The sequence below is a fragment of the Lissotriton helveticus genome, chromosome 12 (genome assembly GCF_964261635.1).
Source record: "Lissotriton helveticus chromosome 12, aLisHel1.1, whole genome shotgun sequence".
NCBI classification, from domain to species: Eukaryota; Metazoa; Chordata; class Amphibia; order Caudata; family Salamandridae; genus Lissotriton; species Lissotriton helveticus.
The window spans coordinates 862,742,599-862,762,578 of NC_136073.1; the positions used below are offsets into that span (position 1 = coordinate 862,742,599).

Below are 19,980 nucleotides of genomic sequence, written 5' to 3' on the forward strand. Positions count from 1 at the left end.
TTACAAAAAAGTGAAATTTTGTAGGAATAGGCTAAGTGTGCCTACAGCGGTCTGCTACAAGTACAATGACCTGTAGAAAGACAAAAACCAAAAAACTAATGGTTACCCATGTAGCGGGTAGTTGCAAGGCGCAGTCGCCTAGAACCACACCATGTGCTTTTTAATAAGCTAGTAAAAAGGACTCACAACACAAACAACATAAAACACATAAAACTAGGATTTTTACTGTCAGGTATACTCATACTTGTGAAGCCTGGTTGGTGGGCTTCATGAACAGCGCGTTGGGGTGTAGCTTCAATGGCTATCTGTGGTAGAGGATAATGCATTTTGTAAATAGCCATCTATTCCCACTTACTTCTAAAGATAAAGGTCGATTTCATATGGGATGTTTTCTTGGATGGTATACTCACAAGGTCCGGACACTTTGATCACCGCCTTACCCCTCTCGCTGCTCCGCTGGTATGGAGTCATGCGAAAGACATGTGTATTTATACTCTGTTTTGTTAATTGGTTTCGTTAATTGGGCGGAAACCGGAGTGTCTCCATGTATGGGTATTCCGCATGGTAGCCATACAGGGCGCTCGTATGTTGCTGCCGTGTTAACATGAGAATCGCATCTGTATGGTCTTGTCAGTGCCGCTTGACGCCGCTACTTCCTCGCGCATGCGCAGTTCTTCGTTCCTTCGCGCATGCGCACAGCCTGCAAGCGCTCCGATTCTTGTATGGGAAGCGCTGAGGACTTAGTGTATTTGTGAAGTGCCAATTATCTTCAGAATGGTACAGTATGTGGTCACAAGGCTTAGTACAGCGGGTGAGAAAAACAGCAGGAGCAGTGTTGTTCCCTCGATGGTTTTCAATAGGACACTACTTGAAAAAACTTCGTGGTCCTTTTTTTGAGAGTAATGGAATATTTGGCTGTGTGATCTGTGGCATAGGTGTTATTATGATGTTCATGCTGACAGTTGGCTCCATGGCACATCATCATTGAGCCCATTAATATGTGTGCCCAGACGGAACACCCATCTTTGTTCCTTTTGAAAAAGGCCAGCATCAGTTGGTAATTGTTCGATTATTGTCCATCTCAAATCATTAACGCAATGTTGCATTGTGAGAAAATGTGTGGCCATTTTCGTTGTGCTTTTCTTGCATCGTACGTTACTTTTGTGTTCATTTAGACGCGTTTTTATGGCTCGTGTTGTCATTCCCACATATTCAAGGTGGCATGGGCACTTGATGAGGTAGATAACGTTTTTTGAGTTGCAGTTCGTAAATCTACGCTGCTCCCATGTTGATCCATTACTGAAGGTGAGTTTTTTACTTTTTTCCGTTAAGTGACAGCTGCTACAGTTACCACAGGAACGAACAAGGGAACCCACTGAAAATAAAAGACCAATCTGTGTGACAACCTACAACACCATGTCGAATGAAGTATCCAAGATAGTGAACAAGCACTGGAGAATACTAACGAGTGGTGATCTGGATCTAGACAAACCGATGTTTGCCCACCGCAGAGGACGCAACCTAAGAGACATTTTGGTACACACCAGACCAAAACCTACTACTGTGTCCCCGCAACTATCAATAGGGATCCAAGGCCACTTTCCCTGTGGGAACTGTAGCAGCTGTCACTTAACGGAAAAAAGTAAAAAACTCACCTTCAGTAATGGATCAACATGGGAGCAGCGTAGATTTACGAACTGCAACTCAAAAAACGTTATCTACCTCATCAAGTGCCCATGCCACCTTGAATATGTGGGAATGACAACACGAGCCATAAAAACGCGTCTAAATGAACACAAAAGTAACGTACGATGCAAGAAAAGCACAACGAAAATGGCCACACATTTTCTCACAATGCAACATTGCGTTAATGATTTGAGATGGACAATAATCGAACAATTACCAACTGATGCTGGCCTTTTTCAAAAGGAACAAAGATGGGTGTTCCGTCTGGGCACACATATTAATGGGCTCAATGATGATGTGCCATGGAGCCAACTGTCAGCATGAACATCATAATAACACCTATGCCACAGATCACACAGCCAAATATTCCATTACTCTCAAAAAAAGGACCACGAAGTTTTTTCAAGTAGTGTCCTATTGAAAACCATCGAGGGAACAACACTGCTCCTGCTGTTTTTCTCACCCGCTGTACTAAGCCTTGTGACCACATACTGTACCATTCTGAAGATAATTGGCACTTCACAAATACACTAAGTCCTCAGCGCTTCCCATACAAGAATCGGAGCGCTTGCAGGCTGTGCGCATGCGCGAAGGAACGAAGAACTGCGCATGCGCGAGGAAGTAGCGGCGTCAAGCGGCACTGACAAGACCATACAGATGCGATTCTCATGTTAACACGGCAGCAACATACGAGCGCCCTGTATGGCTACCATGCGGAATACCCATACATGGAGACACTCCGGTTTCCGCCCAAATAACGAAACCAATTAACAAAACAGAGTATAAATACCCATGTCTTTCGCATGACTCCATACCAGCGGAGCAGCGAGAGGGGTAAGGCGGTGATCAAAGTGTCCGGACCTTGTGAGTATACCATCCAAGAAAACATCCCATATGAAATCGACCTTTATCTTTAGAAGTAAGTGGGAATAGATGGCTATTTACAAAATGCATTATCCTCTACCACAGATAGCCATTGAAGCTACACCCCAACGCGCTGTTCATGAAGCCCACCAACCAGGCTTCACAAGTATGAGTATACCTGACAGTAAAAATCCTAGTTTTATGTGTTTTATGTTGTTTGTGTTGTGAGTCCTTTTTACTAGCTTATTAAAAAGCACATGGTGTGGTTCTAGGCGACTGCGCCTTGCAACTACCCGCTACATGGGTAACCATTAGTTTTTTGGTTTTTGTCTTTCTACAGGTCATTGTACTTGTAGCAGACCGCTGTAGGCACACTTAGCCTATTCCTACAAAATTTCACTTTTTTGTAAATATTACACTTTTTTTGTAGAAGAAGACGTGAGTAGGGAAGGGAGTTTGTGCCCCTGTCCTGAAGAAGGAGCTTGTCTCCGAAACATGTCGACAAACACAGCACACCAGAGATCCTGTTCATTAATATAACAGATTGATCTCGCCCTGCACTTATTTTTACTAGTATCAGCCAGAGTTCGGAATAAAATTTTTTTTACTCTAGTGCCAGGTACTTTTTAATTTCCTTCACCACTTTTTCCCTACTCACTTTAGTCACATACCCCACACACTGTACACCACACATAGCCAACTCTATAGTGCTCCCGCGTATCCGTAGGTCGCAGCACGCCGCATCTCGATAGAGGGGTGCGAAGACCCCAATGATGAAGCATGACACCAAGGGGCCTTTTGGTGTGTGAGGGGTATTTTAACAAACACTGAGTGCTTCAATATCCATTGATCACTCCTTCCTTCCCTTGATGTTGGATTTCTTTTGTTTATTTACTTATGATAGTGGAGTATAAATCCAACTAATAGCTCTACCTCCCTCCTTTGTTTAAATTGTATTCCCTCGGTTTCACGGCACAGGAGACTCCCTGCCTTATATTTCAGATGAAGCATTTTAACCAGTAGTGGCCAGTGTCAAACCAAAGTAGTAGGGCAAAGGGACAACATAACACACAGCAAAACTCAAAATTCAAATAACTTACCTACCACCCCACTGCTCTTCTACTCATCTCTGGCTCCAGTCCACTGCAGTAACAGACTCCCCTGTGCCCAATCCAGGCGCTGCGCTCATGCTGCTCACAGCATGAAAGCAGCATTGGCCTGAGCGCCCTCGATTTGCACTCCCAGAGAGACTGGAAGCCTGTTCATCCTGTCTCCAACCGGCAACACAGCTCGGGTTGAAGACAGCTCAGTATGCAGCTCTGGTTGGCCATTCTTAGGCCGCCGGCCAAACTGACATGCACACTAAAGCAGTGCCCACCACTCCCCCTCTGTGACCGCCATCGCGAGGGTCCCGCCCCCAGGATTCAGCCCCTAGAGGAAAAATAAAACGATAATAAACCTGTTGTATTATTATTTTATTTTTCACCTTTTGAGGCTGCTGGTGGGGGAGGGGAGGGTACCTTCAACGCAATCGTAGAGGAGCCGCTGCTGATTTTAACTCAGAATAAACTTTTCACAAAAAGTAGGGGAACTGTTTTTCTTAACCTGAAAAATATGGGCACATGATGTCCCTCAGATTCCGCCCTCTTCAACCACTGACTGGACAACAGCACAAAAAATGCTGTACCTTGTAGTTTCATGCTTTCTATTATAGGTATAGACTTACAAGCCCCTTTATACTACTGTCCGAAAAAAAAGAGAAGCAAAGGGAGATCTCAAGATGAGTCCCGTGAGTGGTCTCCGATGAAGTGGGGTAGGAGAAGATGTACTGAAAGAAAGCATAGGTAGATAGTCATAAAGAGCTTGCTATGAAGTAGGGATGTAGAAAGAGAAGCTAAAGAGAGAGGAGGGATGGTTTAAGCAAGGAGGGAGAGACAAGAAATAAAGAGGGTGATAAAGAGATGTGACTGAGAGGGTGGTTGATAAAGACCATTGGCCATTAAAATATGCGTGGGTGCGTTATAAGTATAAAATAAATACAAAACCATGGGTCTCTGTGCAAACGCCCTTGCTCCCTACAGTAGGTGAATTGCGGTAATAGGAGGTGTGTAAAAACCTTTTTAGTCAGACAACAGAAAAATGATGTCATTGCATAAAATAAAATGTATAAATCAATGAACTCACCTGACATGCAGTTAATCTTTTTACCCCAGTAAGTAATATTTTTCCCAGTAAGATCCACAAAGATGAAGGTTATAAGGAGCAGGAAATTCAAAGGTTATAAGCTAAACGTAAAGAGGGAACGGGCAAAGCTGAGAAGTGAAGGGAACCATAAACTGGTAAAAGCACATTTCTCCCAGCTCACTGCACTGCACACCACTTCCTTAATGCAGATGATTCCTGAATGCTGATAGGTCAATCATAGCCCCTTCCCATTGGCTAGAGCCGATCCCATTCTGCGCTCGGTGTTCTCAGTGCACCTGCTTTATTCTGTTTATAAGGTTCCTAAAACACGAGTATCATTCTGTGAAGGGTGAATAAATGTGCATCATGGTACCCACCGTGAATGCAGAATCAATATGGATCCTGCAAACTGGGAATGCAGCGACAATGTGCATCATACAAATTTTGGAAATAAAATAAATGTGCATCAAATTCATCAAAGTTGCATTTTTCCTGTGCAGGCTGGTTTTCCAGTGCCCTGCTTCAGTGACAAGAAAGACAGGTAAACAAGCGGCAGGCTGAACTACAGCCAATAGGAAGGGCCGCACTGAGGGGCCAATCAGAGCGCGGCTTACACCAGGGATCCAGGAAGTGGCTGGAAGCTCAGGCTCAGCTGCGGTGGGAGGTTTTGAGGCTCCTGGGCAGCAGTTCTGGGTGCAGGGAACCCGTCTGGGCTTTTTTTAAATGCACATTTTAATAAATCTCTATTCTTTCGGAATACCCGGCCGCCCAGTGACGTTTGGCGCTCATGCAGCTTCTTTTTTGAGGGGAAACGGTGAATTTTAAGTGAGTTATCTGTTTTCCCCTGTTTTGTTTTTGTATCGTGTCTTTTGTTTTTTATTGCAGTTTCTTTATGTCTCACGTGTTGAATTAATTCCTAGAGCTAATGTGTCGGCAGCAGAGATATGCCTGTAACATAAGGTTAATTCATCCTTTTTAAGTTGATGATTTCAGGGTGGTAATAGTATTGACTGTTATCGACATCCCTACACTTACCCTGGACTGCATGCTTCTTAAAGTTCACTGCTTTAGAAATTTAAAAAAAAACAGAATGCTACAACGTATGTATATAAACACACATATATTGCCAATATTCAGGAGTTAGCCTTTGCCCACCACCATAAACCCCGCACACTTCTTTGATTGTGTACTGGAAACAGGGGGTTCATTTAATAAAACAAATACTGCGACAAGAAATTTTTATTAGACTAAATTAAGTGGGATTGCACTAATTATGCCTGAATATTTTTCTATAACTGCTGGATGAACTGATATTTCATATAATAGTAATCTATTTATTACCAATTTAGTTATGTTATGTTAATTATATTTCTATCGCGCACAGCTGCCCCAGCAAAGGGGCGTCCCGGCGCTTTTGACAGGTACTATAACATAACACATATTAAAACAGAAGAATATTAAAAAACAGGAAACAAAAAAGTTTTAATCGCCTGCCTAAAGGCGAACAGGTCATTAAGAGCTCGAATAGAAACCGGGAGCGAATTCCATTTCCAAGTTCTATTTAATTTGTTAAAATGTTATGTTTACATCATTGTAATTTAATTGTTACCATGTATTTTTTACTCTCCGCTTGTTATTCAATTTGTCATGATGATGTGCTTTTATGGGTACTAAGCTATCCGAATAAAGTTTATGAACTGAACTGAACTGAAGTGGGATTACACTTTGGGTTAAATAGACATTTCAGTCATTGAGCAAAGGAAGTAAATCTATGAAATACTGCTCTGCTTTTGTCAGCGCTGCGACTGAGTATATCGTACATATTGCTATGGCAGGTTTGTAGAGAAGGTCGTAGTCCTTGCAAAAAGACGCGTAGTGATGGTCTGGTAGTCAGCAGTGGCCTCAGAATTTGCACATTGGGTAAGGAGGTGAATCCGTGGGCGGGATTGGAGACTGAGGTGCTGCACTCTGAGAAGAACAAAGTGTTGTAGGCCGGGATATGTCAAGAGCTAGCATACTAAGTGGCAGTCATTGGAAGAAAAAAACTCAGACCAAGATTGATATTGGTCACATAACTAAACTCTAGCGGCACTCTTAAATAAGTCTGCCATTGGACACATTTGAGGCATGCTAAGATGGCAACAAGCAGACCTGAACACTCCCCTGCAGGCATCGACTGGATTTGAGCACCCTTAGCAGCAGGAATCTGATAGAATATGATAAGTAAATAACTGTCAGACATCATACTGCTTGATATACAGAGAAGCTGTGTGGTCCCACTAGCTCTTATATTTTTCTAATTGTGTTGGTATGTATGAAGAGATGGCTTTTCAGACTTGTATTTACAATTGCCCACTGTGAATGCTTCAACACTGACTGCAGAATCCTATAAGACTCGTATTTAACACAATTTAAACATACTAATTATTTATTCAACTTTATATTGCCAAAACAGTGTTTAACATTATGATAAAACCTATAACTAATGACCTGTTGACTTCCTCCTCCCACATCCGCCTATAGTATTTACTTTTTGTCTTGTAGGTCACATAGGAGAGGAATATGGACCCGACAGCTTCCGGTGTATTTTGCGGGAGAATGCTAAGCATGGTGAACTCTGAAGATGTCAATGCAATAATATTGGCCCAGAGACACATGTTAGTTCTGTTAAAAATCCATCTCTTTAGGAAAAAAACAAACTCTGTTTTCCATGTTGTTGATATGGATGTGCTGATAACGAATCTGAATTCCTGAGTTTTAGTGGCAAATGTATATTTCTTTGGCCAACTTGCTTGTTATTTTGATCATTTTCTAAAGTGCTGGCTTACGACGGGGGGGGCACTTCAAGTTACTAATGTTATTAATGAATTCAGTTTAAGTATATCAATCTCTTCCTAGGTGACGGAGAGAAGTGATAACTGGGTCAAAGGTCTAATATTGTTATCAAATCCAAATAACAATAGGGTAAAACTACTCTCGCCGAAGCTCTGTCCCTTTTTAGAAGTGGGTGGCAGTGTGTAGGCAGTCCCGGTAAGTTATTGAAGGTAAAGGTCCTTAAAAAACTGGCTTTTCTTCAGTTTTTTGTTTCTGACCGCTGACTACTTCGATGGGCCCTTAATCTGTGGTCTGAGAGCATTGTTGTCTGCAAAGATCTGGCCTGGCAAGTAGGTTGGCTTTGATGATCTCAGTTTGCAGTTGGGTATGTAGTTTATGGCTCCAGACTGCAAGTGGTTTGTGTCATATCAAACCTCTACCTTTAAAATGGTGCAGAAAAGTCTGAACTTCAATTTTAGCTTCTCTGGGAGCCGGAGCGAGTCCGTGAGGGCCAGGGTGGAAGAGTCTTGCAACTTGATTTTTTCCAGTCTTTAAGGTTTCAACATTTTTCTTTAAGGCCCCAGTGTGAAAATTGTCGCAGGATTCCAGTCTCCATAAAACCGAAGGTCTGATGGGTTTAATGTGGCGTGGTAACCAAAGCAGCATTCCAGTAGAATAATATTGAATGTTGAGTTTTAGTCTCGAATCATACTCTGAGAATATTTTATTGTTAGAACTGAATGAGTTAGCAAATTAGGTCAATCAAAAAACAGATTGTTTCTTAAAAGCTATTCACCTATCAGGATTTCTATCATTAATCCACTCAGTCACATGTGATGGTCCTTCATCCAGCTGTAAACATGTTTAAAACATGAAGGGTTATTTTCGACATAGATTTTTTGGTTGCCCAATCAGGTATGCAACTGAATGTCACCTGCATACAGGTGTAACTGCTTTGCTTCACAGTTAGTTGAAGGTTCTGTAGCTGACTGATGGCAAGGCAGCTGTAAAATGTATTGATCAGTTGGAAACGGACATGAATGAGCATAAACAGTATCTAATAAGAGCCTCTTCTGTTTTAAAGTACCTTAATGAAACCAGACATTAAACAAATGAATTTTCTGGAACGTTTATTGTTGATAATGCTTTACTGGATAGGCAGAACTAGATTTTATTTTCATTAGGTGGTCATTTAAACATGAAAGAAACCCCGCAAAATCATTTTTTTTTTAAAAGGACACTAAAATTCTTTTAAATTAAAGGTAGGAGAACCAGTTTATTGATATTTGCAAAATGCCTAAATGGCCGTCTGTATTCAGTAAATCTTACACTTGTAATCTTTGTTCCCTATCACTGGTTAACATCATCCACACCTTCTTCCACTCATTTTTCTATAGGCTGGATAGGTTTGAAAAGACTAATGAGATGCTACTGAATTTCAATAACCTTTCCAATGGAAGAATGCAGCAAATGAATGAGAGATTCTTGAATCATACTCGTACCTTGGTCGACATGAAAAAGGAGCTCGATATGGTGTTTCGAAGAATCAGGTGAGATGGGCGTGACTAATAACTGTGTGGTATATGTGCTTCCGCGGTCTTATAATACGCCTGTTCAGAGTGTGTGCCTGTCCTTGTGAGGTAACTGTGAAGTTATTTATACAGATGTTCGTACCATCATTTAACCAACTTGTAAGAGTTCTCAACTCTGGCTGACAAGGGCACAGAGAGCAAGCGACTAGCCCACGGTCATACTTAGTATAACATTTAGACCTATTGTGGTCTCCTGCCAGGTTGGTTGAAGCACTGGCTTGTGCCTCCATGGGTAAGGACTGCCTACCATATTTAGAGATCTCTGCCTCCTTAATATGGTCTCTGTAATGTAGTGCATTTGTTACTGGGACTGAATTTCCATTTCTATTCATTCTCAAGTAGGCTGCCATATTGAAGTTGTCCTCTCAGCATTTACTTTTGTTTTTCTAATATCAAATCCCCAAAGTATGGGATTGTTGAAGCGAAACAATAGAGAAATGTGCCGAATGCACACAGAGTTCTCTCCATGCGCATTTGGGGTAATTGAAATGTATTTTTTCAGGCCCGCCATGTCTTGCTGGGTCTCCCTGTCTGCAGGACAGAATAACTGCCTCTGACTTGGCTGTCCAGTGTTGGATGGATTACCAGTTCCAGAGTTTCTGCTAGGGGTGCTAGCTGAAGCTGTTCCAAAGGAAACTTAAAGGTGTCCCACCACCCTCCTTTCACAAAATAACCGCACCAAACACAACTATTATCAAAGACATTTACTGAGACGCACAAGCACTCACCCTGCCTCCCTCCTCTCTGCCATAGTGCTCTGACACATCCTTCGACTTGAATATTTAATCTTAAGTAACATACAGAAATCAAGATCTCTATACACACACACACACACACACACACACACACACACACACACACACAACAACAACAATATAGTCCTTAAAGTAAAAGGGTAATTACTTCAGACCCCCCAGGATATAGCGGCATGGATTGGCAAATTTAGCGGCACAAAAATGAAAATTTAGCGGCACAAAAATGGAAATTTAGCGGCATTTTATTTGGGGTTTTTTGCAACACCAAACACAGATATCTTACTGTTTGAGTTATTTGACAACATGGAGCTATGTACATTTTGTTTATTTACAATTCAGCCCATTTGTTTTAGTTAAAAGGCATGTTAATCTTGGCCATGTACGTTCAGTTCTTCTGAGCCCTCACAGGTTTCAGACTAGGCATGCTGGAGGCAGAGACAGGTCTCGGAGCGAGTGGGACGGGTATGCTCAGACGTGAGTCCCGTGCTCTCCATGCCACTGGAATCAAGCTATCCAGGCTGATGAGGGCTGAAAGCCCGAAACCTGTCCTTGGATGCTTGTTTCCAGTCCAGGGAGGACTTGGCTTGGCAGTTCGGGCTGGACTGTACCCATGGGGCACAGGGTCAAGACTGATTTGCATATGGCTGGGTTCAAACTGAAATGGCATGGTGAGCAAAAAAACGATGGATTTTGGCCCAGATCTCTGTACTGGGGTGAATGTATGACATTGTTCTGCATCCTGTCCATCACCTGTTGTTTTTACAATCCACAATGTTTTAAGGCAAAGGTCATGCAAGAGCTGCTATATTTTCTAAGGAATATGCAAAATTTGTAAGGTTGTGGCCTGGGAAAGTCCACTCATTTCATAAACCCACTTGTAAGCAAAATGACTTGTTGTCTGAATGAGGCTGTGAATACAAAACATTGTTCCTTAACGCATGTCAGTCAAGGTTAAAGTACAAAACAGCATAAACAGGTTGACTCTGAAAAGCTTCACACAAGGACTATATGAAATGTTGACAAAGAAAAACGAAGTGCCTTAGTAAGAGGGTTTAAGAAATGCCAGGAAAACAGTCGAGCAGTAAGTTGGGCGGTAAGCTGTGTCCTCTCCAAAGCAAGATGCAAATTTGCCTTTTACTCGATCAATTTGCTTGCTACTAACCCCACTCAAACACACAATACTGTCAGAAGGTGTAATATAATATTACATTGACTTAAATGAAAATGTTGTGACTGGTGCCAGGATCCCGTTAGCAGGGAACAAGAAGCTGTTCGGAAGTCATTTCCGACCCACGGAAATACTAAAAATAAAAGATTAATGTCCCCTGAAGGCCCGCCGAGGGCCGCCGCACACTGGGGACGCGGCGGGCCTCGGGGGACATTAATCTTTTATTTTAGTATTTCTGTGGGTCGGAAATGACTTCCGAACAGCTTCTTGTTCCCTGCTAACGGGATCCTGGCAGGGACGGACGTACCTCCTGTCTGTGTTCGCCGGCCGGCTGTTCTCCTGCTCCGAGTCCGCTTCCCTGGTCTCTGGAGAAGAGGAAGAGTCTTCGTGTGTGTGTGTGGCGCTGCCGCTTCTTGCTGGTCTTCTCCCTCTCTCGGCCCTCGGCCGCCGTCCTCGACCTCCTCTCGCTCCTTCTCTCGCCGCGGAATCCTGGGGAAAGGAAAATGGGTGCGCATGGGGCTGGATTTTAAGGCGGAAACGGGCGGAAAACGGCGGAGACGGCGGAAACAGCAAATTTCGCGGCCTTTTGCCCAAATATCGCGGCATTTCAACAGATCGGCCGATTTCGTGATTTTTTTTGCAAATCGCGAAATCGCGATAAGCTGGAGGGTCTGATTACTGTTACAATTGCAAAGGAGACATGCAACTTTATACTTCCATGGCATCCAACATGGTGCCCAACTTTCTTGCTGCATATTTAAATTCACACCAACCTCCCGTGAAGATGTTTAATGAGGAAGGGCTCCAACATTTGGGCTAATTACAAGTTCAAATAGAAGCATCTCTAATCTCCCATGGGTGTCTAGTCGAAACACCTGTCTGGGCACAAGCATGATCAATATAACACCTTGCAAATCCAAATTCATATGTATGCAATAAAAAATGTTTCTTGTTAAAAAAAAAACTGCATTTTGAATGAAATTCTGTGTGCTTGCTCCATAACTTCATGTCTGCTTATTGAATATTTGTTAACATATTTTTTGTTACCTGTTCTAGAACTCTTAAAGGGAAATTGGCAAAACAATACCCGGAAGCTTTTAGCAGTAAGTGCTCTTTATTCTTAAAAATCTGTTGGTAACCGCTATATTTTTTTTGTACGTAGTTGATTTTATTTTTATTGCACTCCACCAAGAACACGTACCATAAGACTGGCTTTAATATGTCAACTACAAACATCAGTAGCCCTATCGTACTTATTTGAGAATGTACATAATAATAATTTTATCTGATGGAGACATCTAGCCGCGGATTCCTTAACTTTGAATTTCCCCAGGCGGTATACTGGATCCGGAAGACTTTTCGTGAGCAGTACCCCTGCACGCCAGTAGGTGGCGTTGGTTGGCTCCTCTACGCTCACATCACCTATATAGGCCCCACCTCAGCGCGCTGTCAGTTTTTCTTTCTGCTCCAATCAGCGTGATCCGAGAGAAAAGCTACCCCTCTTTCAGTTTTTTACAGGATTTTTGTGATGTTTTGTCATTCATTTTTCATTTTTGAGGTTTCCTCTTGGTGTGTCAAAGATGCCATCGAAGAAGACCGGTTTAAACCCTGTGGCACCTTTCACCGTGCCATGTGGGTGACAAACCCGCACCTCATGTGTTTGTGGTGCCTGGAGCACGACCACGACTCCAAGTCGTGCTCCGACTGCCGGCCCACTGGACCAAAGGCTTTGAGGGAGCGGTTTCTGAAGCTGCTAGTGGCCCAGCACGCGAATCTATGGAAGTCACAGTCCCTTTTGAGAGGAAGGTCTTTGGACCGTTCCAGGTGTCCGAAGTCCTCTTCCTCCCACTCCAAATTGTCGGGGTACCTAGGTAAGAGGCACAAAAAGTCAAAGCATGCTTCGACTTCTCCTCATTCATTAGCTGACACGATGAAGGAACAATGGTGTTCGTGGCCTGATTGCTCGGAACCAGCGCATGGGACGACTCTTGCCTCCCCAGTTTTCCGGGAGCTGAGTGACTTCAACTCAAATCAAACAGTTCTATGAGCCACATGCCTAATTTTTGACTGGCCCAACCCCCTCCAGCACGCCTTAAGGACCTGCAGGGTTGGAGGGGGCCCCATCTGGTTCCACGCTGGCGGGCCCCCATGGATCCGGACCGGTGCCGCTCTTGCCATTACGACTTTGCCCGATGCCGGCCCTGACACCGCCAGCCCCATTCTGATCCCCGGCGACACAGAGCCAGAGCTGTGTCGACCGAAGTCAAATCCAGGGCCGATAGGACCCCCACTTCCTATGTCAGAGCCTGAGTCTTATTCTGAAGGGCTAGTCCTTGGGGAGGAATGGGAGGGGTCACTGCACCCTTTAGAATAGCAGTATGAACAAGATATGGATTGATGTGAAGAACTGGGTGATGCCAGTGGACTGGACATGTCTCTATATAACGGCATTCTCTCCCTGCAACCCCCCACCCCACCATGGCTACGTGTCAGGTATAGTCTAATGAGACCGAGCTCCTCTGGATTAGTCTGCCCCTCAATATCACCAATTCTGAATACCATGAGGGCACAGAAGTTTGGAGCTATTGAGTGGGGGAAGGAAGTAAGAAAATAAACAGTAAGGAAGGAGATCGGGTAGAAAAAAACATAAGAAATTATTGTCTCTGTAATGTTTAAATTACTTTGTGACATCTCCTTAATAGTATACCTATCTATGTGTATTTTTTTCCCAATCTTTCAAGTGAAGAAATGTCCGCATAGCGCAGTAACGCAACCATTCGTCTAAGGAATATCTTAGTTACGAGGGTACACTGGAAATTAAAAACAAACAAATGATAAGAACAAATATAGTCTATTAGGTTCTGAGCAACATCCTTCCATACATAATAATAATAATAATACAGCATTTATAAAGCGCCTGGCTACACATAGAACAGTGTGTCCCCGCGCTAATTACTGATAAATTCTACCTAGGGCCTGAGAAAACAGGATTATGAAGTGGGGAAAAGGAATGTTTTTAATTTCCTCCGGAATCCTATTTCAGATGGCTCCATCCTCATATTCAGTGGTAGAGCATTCCAGTATTTGGGGGCTAAGTGCCTAAATGAGCGACCGCCCATTCTGGCCCTAAGAATACGGGGAGTATTAAACAACATCGCACCAGAGGATCTAAGATTGCGAATAGGGCGATGTATGGCCAGGAGGTTCTTGAGATAATCCGGACCTTTGTTCTGGGCTATGCGATGAGCGTAGCAGAGGGCTTTAAATTTAATACGCTCCCTGACGGGAAGCCAGTGGAGTTTAGCCAAGGCAGACTTTCCTGAAGCTCTGCGCGGGAGGCCAAGCACTAAACGTGCGGCAGCATTCTGCACGCACTGGAGTTGGTGTAGTGCTTTTTGGCTTAGCCCTAACAGCATGGCATTGCCGCAATCAAGGTGAGGAGTTACTAGGGCGTGAACAATAGTTTTTCTGGCTACAGCAGGTAAGAGGTCTAAGACCTTACGAAGAACCTTGAGTAGGCCAAAGCATCTCCCTGTGACTTTATTAACGTGGGTCTTATACGAGAGGTCGGTGTCCAACATAACACCGAGGTTACGTACCGACTCCCTCGGAATGGGGGGATCCCCAAGTTCACTGGGCCACCATAGTCTTGACCATGAAGATGTTGCTCTTCCGACCACCAACAACTCTGTCTTTTCGCCATTGAGGCGAAGGCAGTTGTCATTCATCCACACTGCCACTGCTGACATACAGTTCGAGAAGTTGATGGCATCTTGACTACGGTCGGGTGAGAGTTTAAACACCAACTGGGTGTCGTCAGCGTAGCTAACAATGTCCACCCCAAAAGTCTCCACAACGCGAGCCAGGGGTTCCATATAGATGTTAAATAAGGTGGGGCTCAAACTTGACCCCTGAGGAACCCCATGGCTTACCCTGCGTGGGGACGATTTGAAGGGGGGACAGTGTAGCTGAAAGCTTCTGTCAGCCAGATAAGACTTCAGCCAGGCTAGCGCTGACCCCGTCACCCCCATCATGACTTATGTATATGTATCATTAGAAAAAACAAACATACATACCACAAATACACCGTTACCCCAAAATTGGACTCTTTGTACCAAATGATGCTCCCATCAAAAGAAAGGAATGACTACAACTGCATCAAGTCTCGATGGATACATTAAATTATAATGGGTGCGTCACATAATCTCCACTTTCCTTATGAAAACAAAGCGAGGAATCCCATACATGTATTTCCTCATACACAATCGAGGAATAAATGCAAGATTCACCAAAAACAATGGTTGCTTCGAATTGTGCTCACTGAAAAAATTAATAATGTAAAAAATAAGAACATTTCACTTATTTGAAAAGGTTGATTTTCCCACACAATGTTTGCCACCTTCCAGGTACTCAAAAAGCTTTACGAAGTTCCAAACAAAGAAAACAAATGCAGAAAATATAGGGTAGGAAGCTGACTCTCTATATACCATACCAAAATGAGGTTTAGGTTTGTATCACTTTTATATGCAGTTTGTATCATACAGTAAGTACTTTCAGATTACTCTTGAGTTACTTTGAGTACTGGGGGTGGTATGCCTAGATACCACACCGTAGGCTCTCTACATACAAGGTAAGTTCAACTTTTTATACTTTGCAATTGAGTTCACTTTTCTCCATACATTAACAGTTCCACACTTAGAACCATTTTAGGCCCAAAATCGTATAACATGGGTTCCTATGGGAGAAATGGTTAATCGGTTTGAAGGTAAGTACTCCGCTCACGAAGGTGAGCATTGGGAGTTAGGACTAAGGTTTCCCAAAATCTAGATGGACACTCAAGTCACACCACCACTGGCACCGGGGCGGCCGGGTTCAGAGTGCAGGGGCTCAATGTTAGCCAATGAGGCTAAGGGGGCCTTCGGTTAGAGACTACTGACAAGTAGGCCACTCAATTGAGGGAGCCAGGCTCCTGGGGTTAAGGTCAGCACTGCAGGGGCCAACAACCAGCACAGGAGCTGCACCACCAGAGGCACTCGGCGGCTGGGTGAAAAACGGACATCGGGGACCCTGTCCATTCCAATGGAGACCTTCGGTTATGGAAAGATGCTACAGGCTCGGACAAGGGAGACTTCCTGAAGGCGACCACCGGCTGGAGAGGAAAGTTGGGATCTTGGGGGATGTCGGTTGGGCCACCCAAGGCTGTGGGGCATCGGGCGCAAGGGTGTCTTCTTGTGTCTAGTTTATCTTACCAGCTCCGGTTGCGGGTGCCCTTCAGGTTGAATCTGCAGGCTTCGCGGGAGTCTTGAGGGAAGTCTGGGATCACCAGATTCCAGGTCAGGATAGTTAGGGAGACCTCCTTGGGGTGTTGAGCCACTCGAACTTGGATCGTGGTGGTCGGTTGCAAAGTGGTGCAGAATAGCTGAGACATTGGTTTCCGGATTATGAAGGTGAGTCTTGGGTTGAGCAAATCCGGTGCTCACAGGAGAGAGAGTCTGTGGGAAGGTCGAAGGGCAGATCCTCCGGGCTCTGGAGATTGCTGGCTGCTGAACTCGCTGGGGTTCTTGCTGTAAGCAGGTCGTAGAATGGACAGGCTGGTAGGACTGGGGCCAAAGAAGTTGGTGTCCTCTTCTTCCTGGGTCAGGATGGTTCTTTGGTCCTTCTTCTTTCTTCCTCGAATCTGAGGGGCAAGGTTTAGGGTTGCCCCTAAGTACTAAATTTAGGGCGTTAAAGGGGGTATGCAGGTCGGGACCAATCGGTCTCTCCCTTGGGGTGGGTACACCCCCTATCATGCTTTTCCAGTGGAAGGGGCATGAGCCTCTCCCTGATTGGCTGAGTCCTCCCCCCAGATGTGTGCTTCACCTCACCTCCCCACCTGAGGAGTGGGGTTGGCAATGGTGGGCACACCTCTCTTCCTAGCTTGGTTTTCAGGGCCAGAATCGGTGGGAGCAAGTTGCTGGGGGCAGCAAAAGGCAGGGACAGCTTCCAAAGGCGGCAGACCTTTGAAGCTTCCCCTTTCGTGGATCCCGGTCCATCCTAGGGGAGGAGGCATGACACCTCTACCCAGGATGGGCTTTGTTTCTGGACCCAGAGAGCGGAGGCTCTCTTCCCAGGGATCCAGAAACCAGTCTATCATAGCTAAGGCTGCAACCACAGCGTTAGCCCATGGAGTTCCAGTCCTGGACATCTGTCAAGCAGCAATGTGGGCATCCCTGCACACGTTTACCAAGCATTACTGCCTGGACAGTCCGGTCCGCTGGGATGGGCACTTTGCTCGTTCGGTCCTGCAGGAATTCTTAGTCTAAATTTGTTCACGGACCCACCTGCAGGGATGGTATTTTTTGGATTTCTATTCAAGGGTAAGGAATTTGGGGCTAGATGTCTCTATCAGATGAACAAGGTACTAACATTCGGTAATGCCTTATCTGGTAGAGAAAATATCTAGGCACAGATTCCTTACCGACTCACACATCTTCCCTGGTCTGGGGACAGATTTATAAGGTAAGGGCTGAATCTTTGCAGATTGGACACCCCAGTGTCGGTGCACTTCATGGCTCCGCTCTTCTGGCGTGGAAAGTCATTTAAAGTCACTGACGTCTGCACGCCGAGGTGGTGCCTATATAAGTGGCGTGGATGTTGCTTATGATGCCACACAGAGCCCACCGATGCCACCTACCAAAGTGCAGGGGTACTGCTCTCAAAAAATCTTCTTGATCCAGCGTGACGCGTGGGGAAATTCAAAGGTAAAGAATCTGCGGCTAGATATTGTCTTGGTAAGATGGTAAGTAACTTGTTCTTTAAGAGCAGAAAATGGCCCCAAGGGCCACTGCCTACTCTTAAAAAAATTCAACTACAAGGTTTCCTTTTTTTCCTTTTTAAACTCATCTAATTTTCCTTTAAGTAAAACGGGCGGCATTTAAATAAACAATGATTGCTCTATTAAAAAGCAATCACAGACATGGTAGTGTGCTGACCCCAGCTGGCCACCATCACTGTGATTGCTGTGATTCCTAATGGGTCGCAAACTATGACCTTCCTCATTAAATTTCATGAGGTAGGCCGATTTGTGGCCTACAAGGAGTCCTTTAATAAAACTCAATTCGTTTCATACATTAGGAATACAGATTTCCTAATTGCAATTCAGAGTGAATCTCAATTAGGAAATCAGTATTCCTAAGGTTTGTGCATCTGGCCCCTTGTGTGTAAAGTTAACAAAGATTTCTGTTTCAATTTTTTCAGATGTTCACGAATCTCCAATCTTGGAAGACGATGACGATTTTGATCCTATTCCCAGAAGCGTCGCCACCACCATTGCCACTTCTGAGCAAGCCACGGAATCTTGTGACACCAGTCCTGACATCCTTTCACCCACAATGAGTCAGGATTTTGAGGATTTGTCACTGGGACAGTCAGATACGCCCTCTGTGAATGGACAGAATCTAACAGATGAAGAAACGCAGGACTAGAAATTACACTATTTCCTTGTTTGTTAGAGCGCACACCACTCTATTTTAAAACTGTCCATGAGAAATTCACTGGCCTGCATATCTCTTTCTCTCTGTATCCCTTTGCCCCTTCTCCACCATCACTCCCAGTCACTTATACTCGTGAAAAGGGAGAGAGGTGGCCACTCCAAGTTCTTTTTTTCACTTGGGTAGGGACACTTACTTCTCAAAAAAGCTTTATAAGCAGTACTTTTCGGCACTACTTTCTGAGAGAGGGAATTTCCTGTATGAATTTTGGAGCAAGAATTCTCTGGAGAATGTCACATCTATGTATCCCATACTTTACAACTCATGTAGATGGCCAGAGAGTGTTCCGACCAGAGAGGGTGTGATCAGTCAGTTTACAGAAATACTTGTGGCTGCAGTTCAGCTTCAAAAGTAACTCTACCTAAAGAGATTTGGTGCACAACGTAGCCAGCGTTGGAATGTCAAAGTTTGCACACGTATTCCTTGCTACGCTTGCGCCTAAATCTGCAAAGGTGGCTCTTCTGGTTTGGGGGTCCATTCATTTCACTCAGTTTGTAAAGAAGTAAAAGCTGTATACTTCATATTTTCTGTATAGTTCAGATCGCTGTAGATGTTTGGGTAGTATCTTCTCAAAGCAGTGGGCCAGCCAACCCTCATGGCAGATACTTTTATTACCACAAGCTCTCATGCATGCAAACATACTTGTGCTACTTGCATGTATAAACTCAGCCCAAGAAGCAGCTCTAACCCTGGGTAGAGCAGGGATTTTCTGATCTGTTAGCCGTAAAAAATCCAGTTTCTGTTTAAACTGCATGCAACTGAACTGTCATCAGGCTTCAATAATACCCAAGTAATTACCAATTATATCTATATTGTTCAACCACAACCAATGTCAGCTCTCTACAGTATGCCATTTACAATTATTACATGCTTTGTTAGTTAAATATTAACTAGACATGATTGATGAGTGCGTGTGTGCTCTGCTAGAATATTTAAATGAAATTTTAAATTATTCATATGAAAGGGAATACTTGTCTATCATCTTGTAAGGATGAGAGAGTGGGAGAACTCTGTTAGTCTGGAGTTTCACTGAAGTGGACACTGTTAAGAATTTTTTGCAGATTCTGCAAAACTTTATTCGGAATATTGACTACTGTAACATCATGGAGACCTAAATGCGTGTAAAAAGAGAAGAGGATGCAAGGAAAAAAACATGCCATAGGTAAAACAGATGGCATGAGACAGTTTCTACCACTGTAATTGCTGGCTTGTTCAAGGTTCCAGACACTTCTTTTTTTATTAAAGTGACATCATAAATAAAGCTGCTTTATTTAATATAAAGGTATCAGTGCTTTAGCTTGTATTTGTATGGATTCCATGCCAGTAACAACACGAAGCATGAGCTCTTTTGGTACCATTGTGTGCAAGAAAAACCTCTGTTCCCTGAA

At 43.9% G+C, this 19,980-nt stretch overlaps 2 protein-coding genes across 3 annotated transcripts in view; one reads left to right on the forward strand and one right to left on the reverse strand.

Moving 5' to 3' along the window:
- The window catches only part of REX1BD (required for excision 1-B domain containing), a 143,654-nt gene that overhangs the window by 64,418 nt on the left and 59,256 nt on the right, over nucleotides 1-19,980 (reverse strand). Inside the window, exon 1 of one of the 2 annotated variants that reach the window (XM_078670331.1) lies at nucleotides 4,735-4,952. The exons of the other annotated variant lie outside the window; for it this stretch is intronic. The gene's annotated coding sequence lies outside the window, so the exon portion shown is untranslated. Of the gene's footprint in view, nucleotides 1-4,734; nucleotides 4,953-19,980 lie in introns of those variants that run through there. 2 annotated transcript variants of the gene reach the window in all.
- On the forward strand, nucleotides 5,353-19,873 carry KXD1 (KxDL motif containing 1). The gene is made up of 5 exons (XM_078670333.1): nucleotides 5,353-5,559; nucleotides 7,279-7,391; nucleotides 8,946-9,098; nucleotides 12,120-12,166; nucleotides 18,300-19,873. Exons 2-5 carry the CDS (start codon nucleotides 7,297-7,299, stop codon nucleotides 18,524-18,526), a joined length of 522 nt encoding a protein of 173 aa, XP_078526459.1. The 5' UTR covers nucleotides 5,353-5,559; nucleotides 7,279-7,296; the 3' UTR covers nucleotides 18,527-19,873.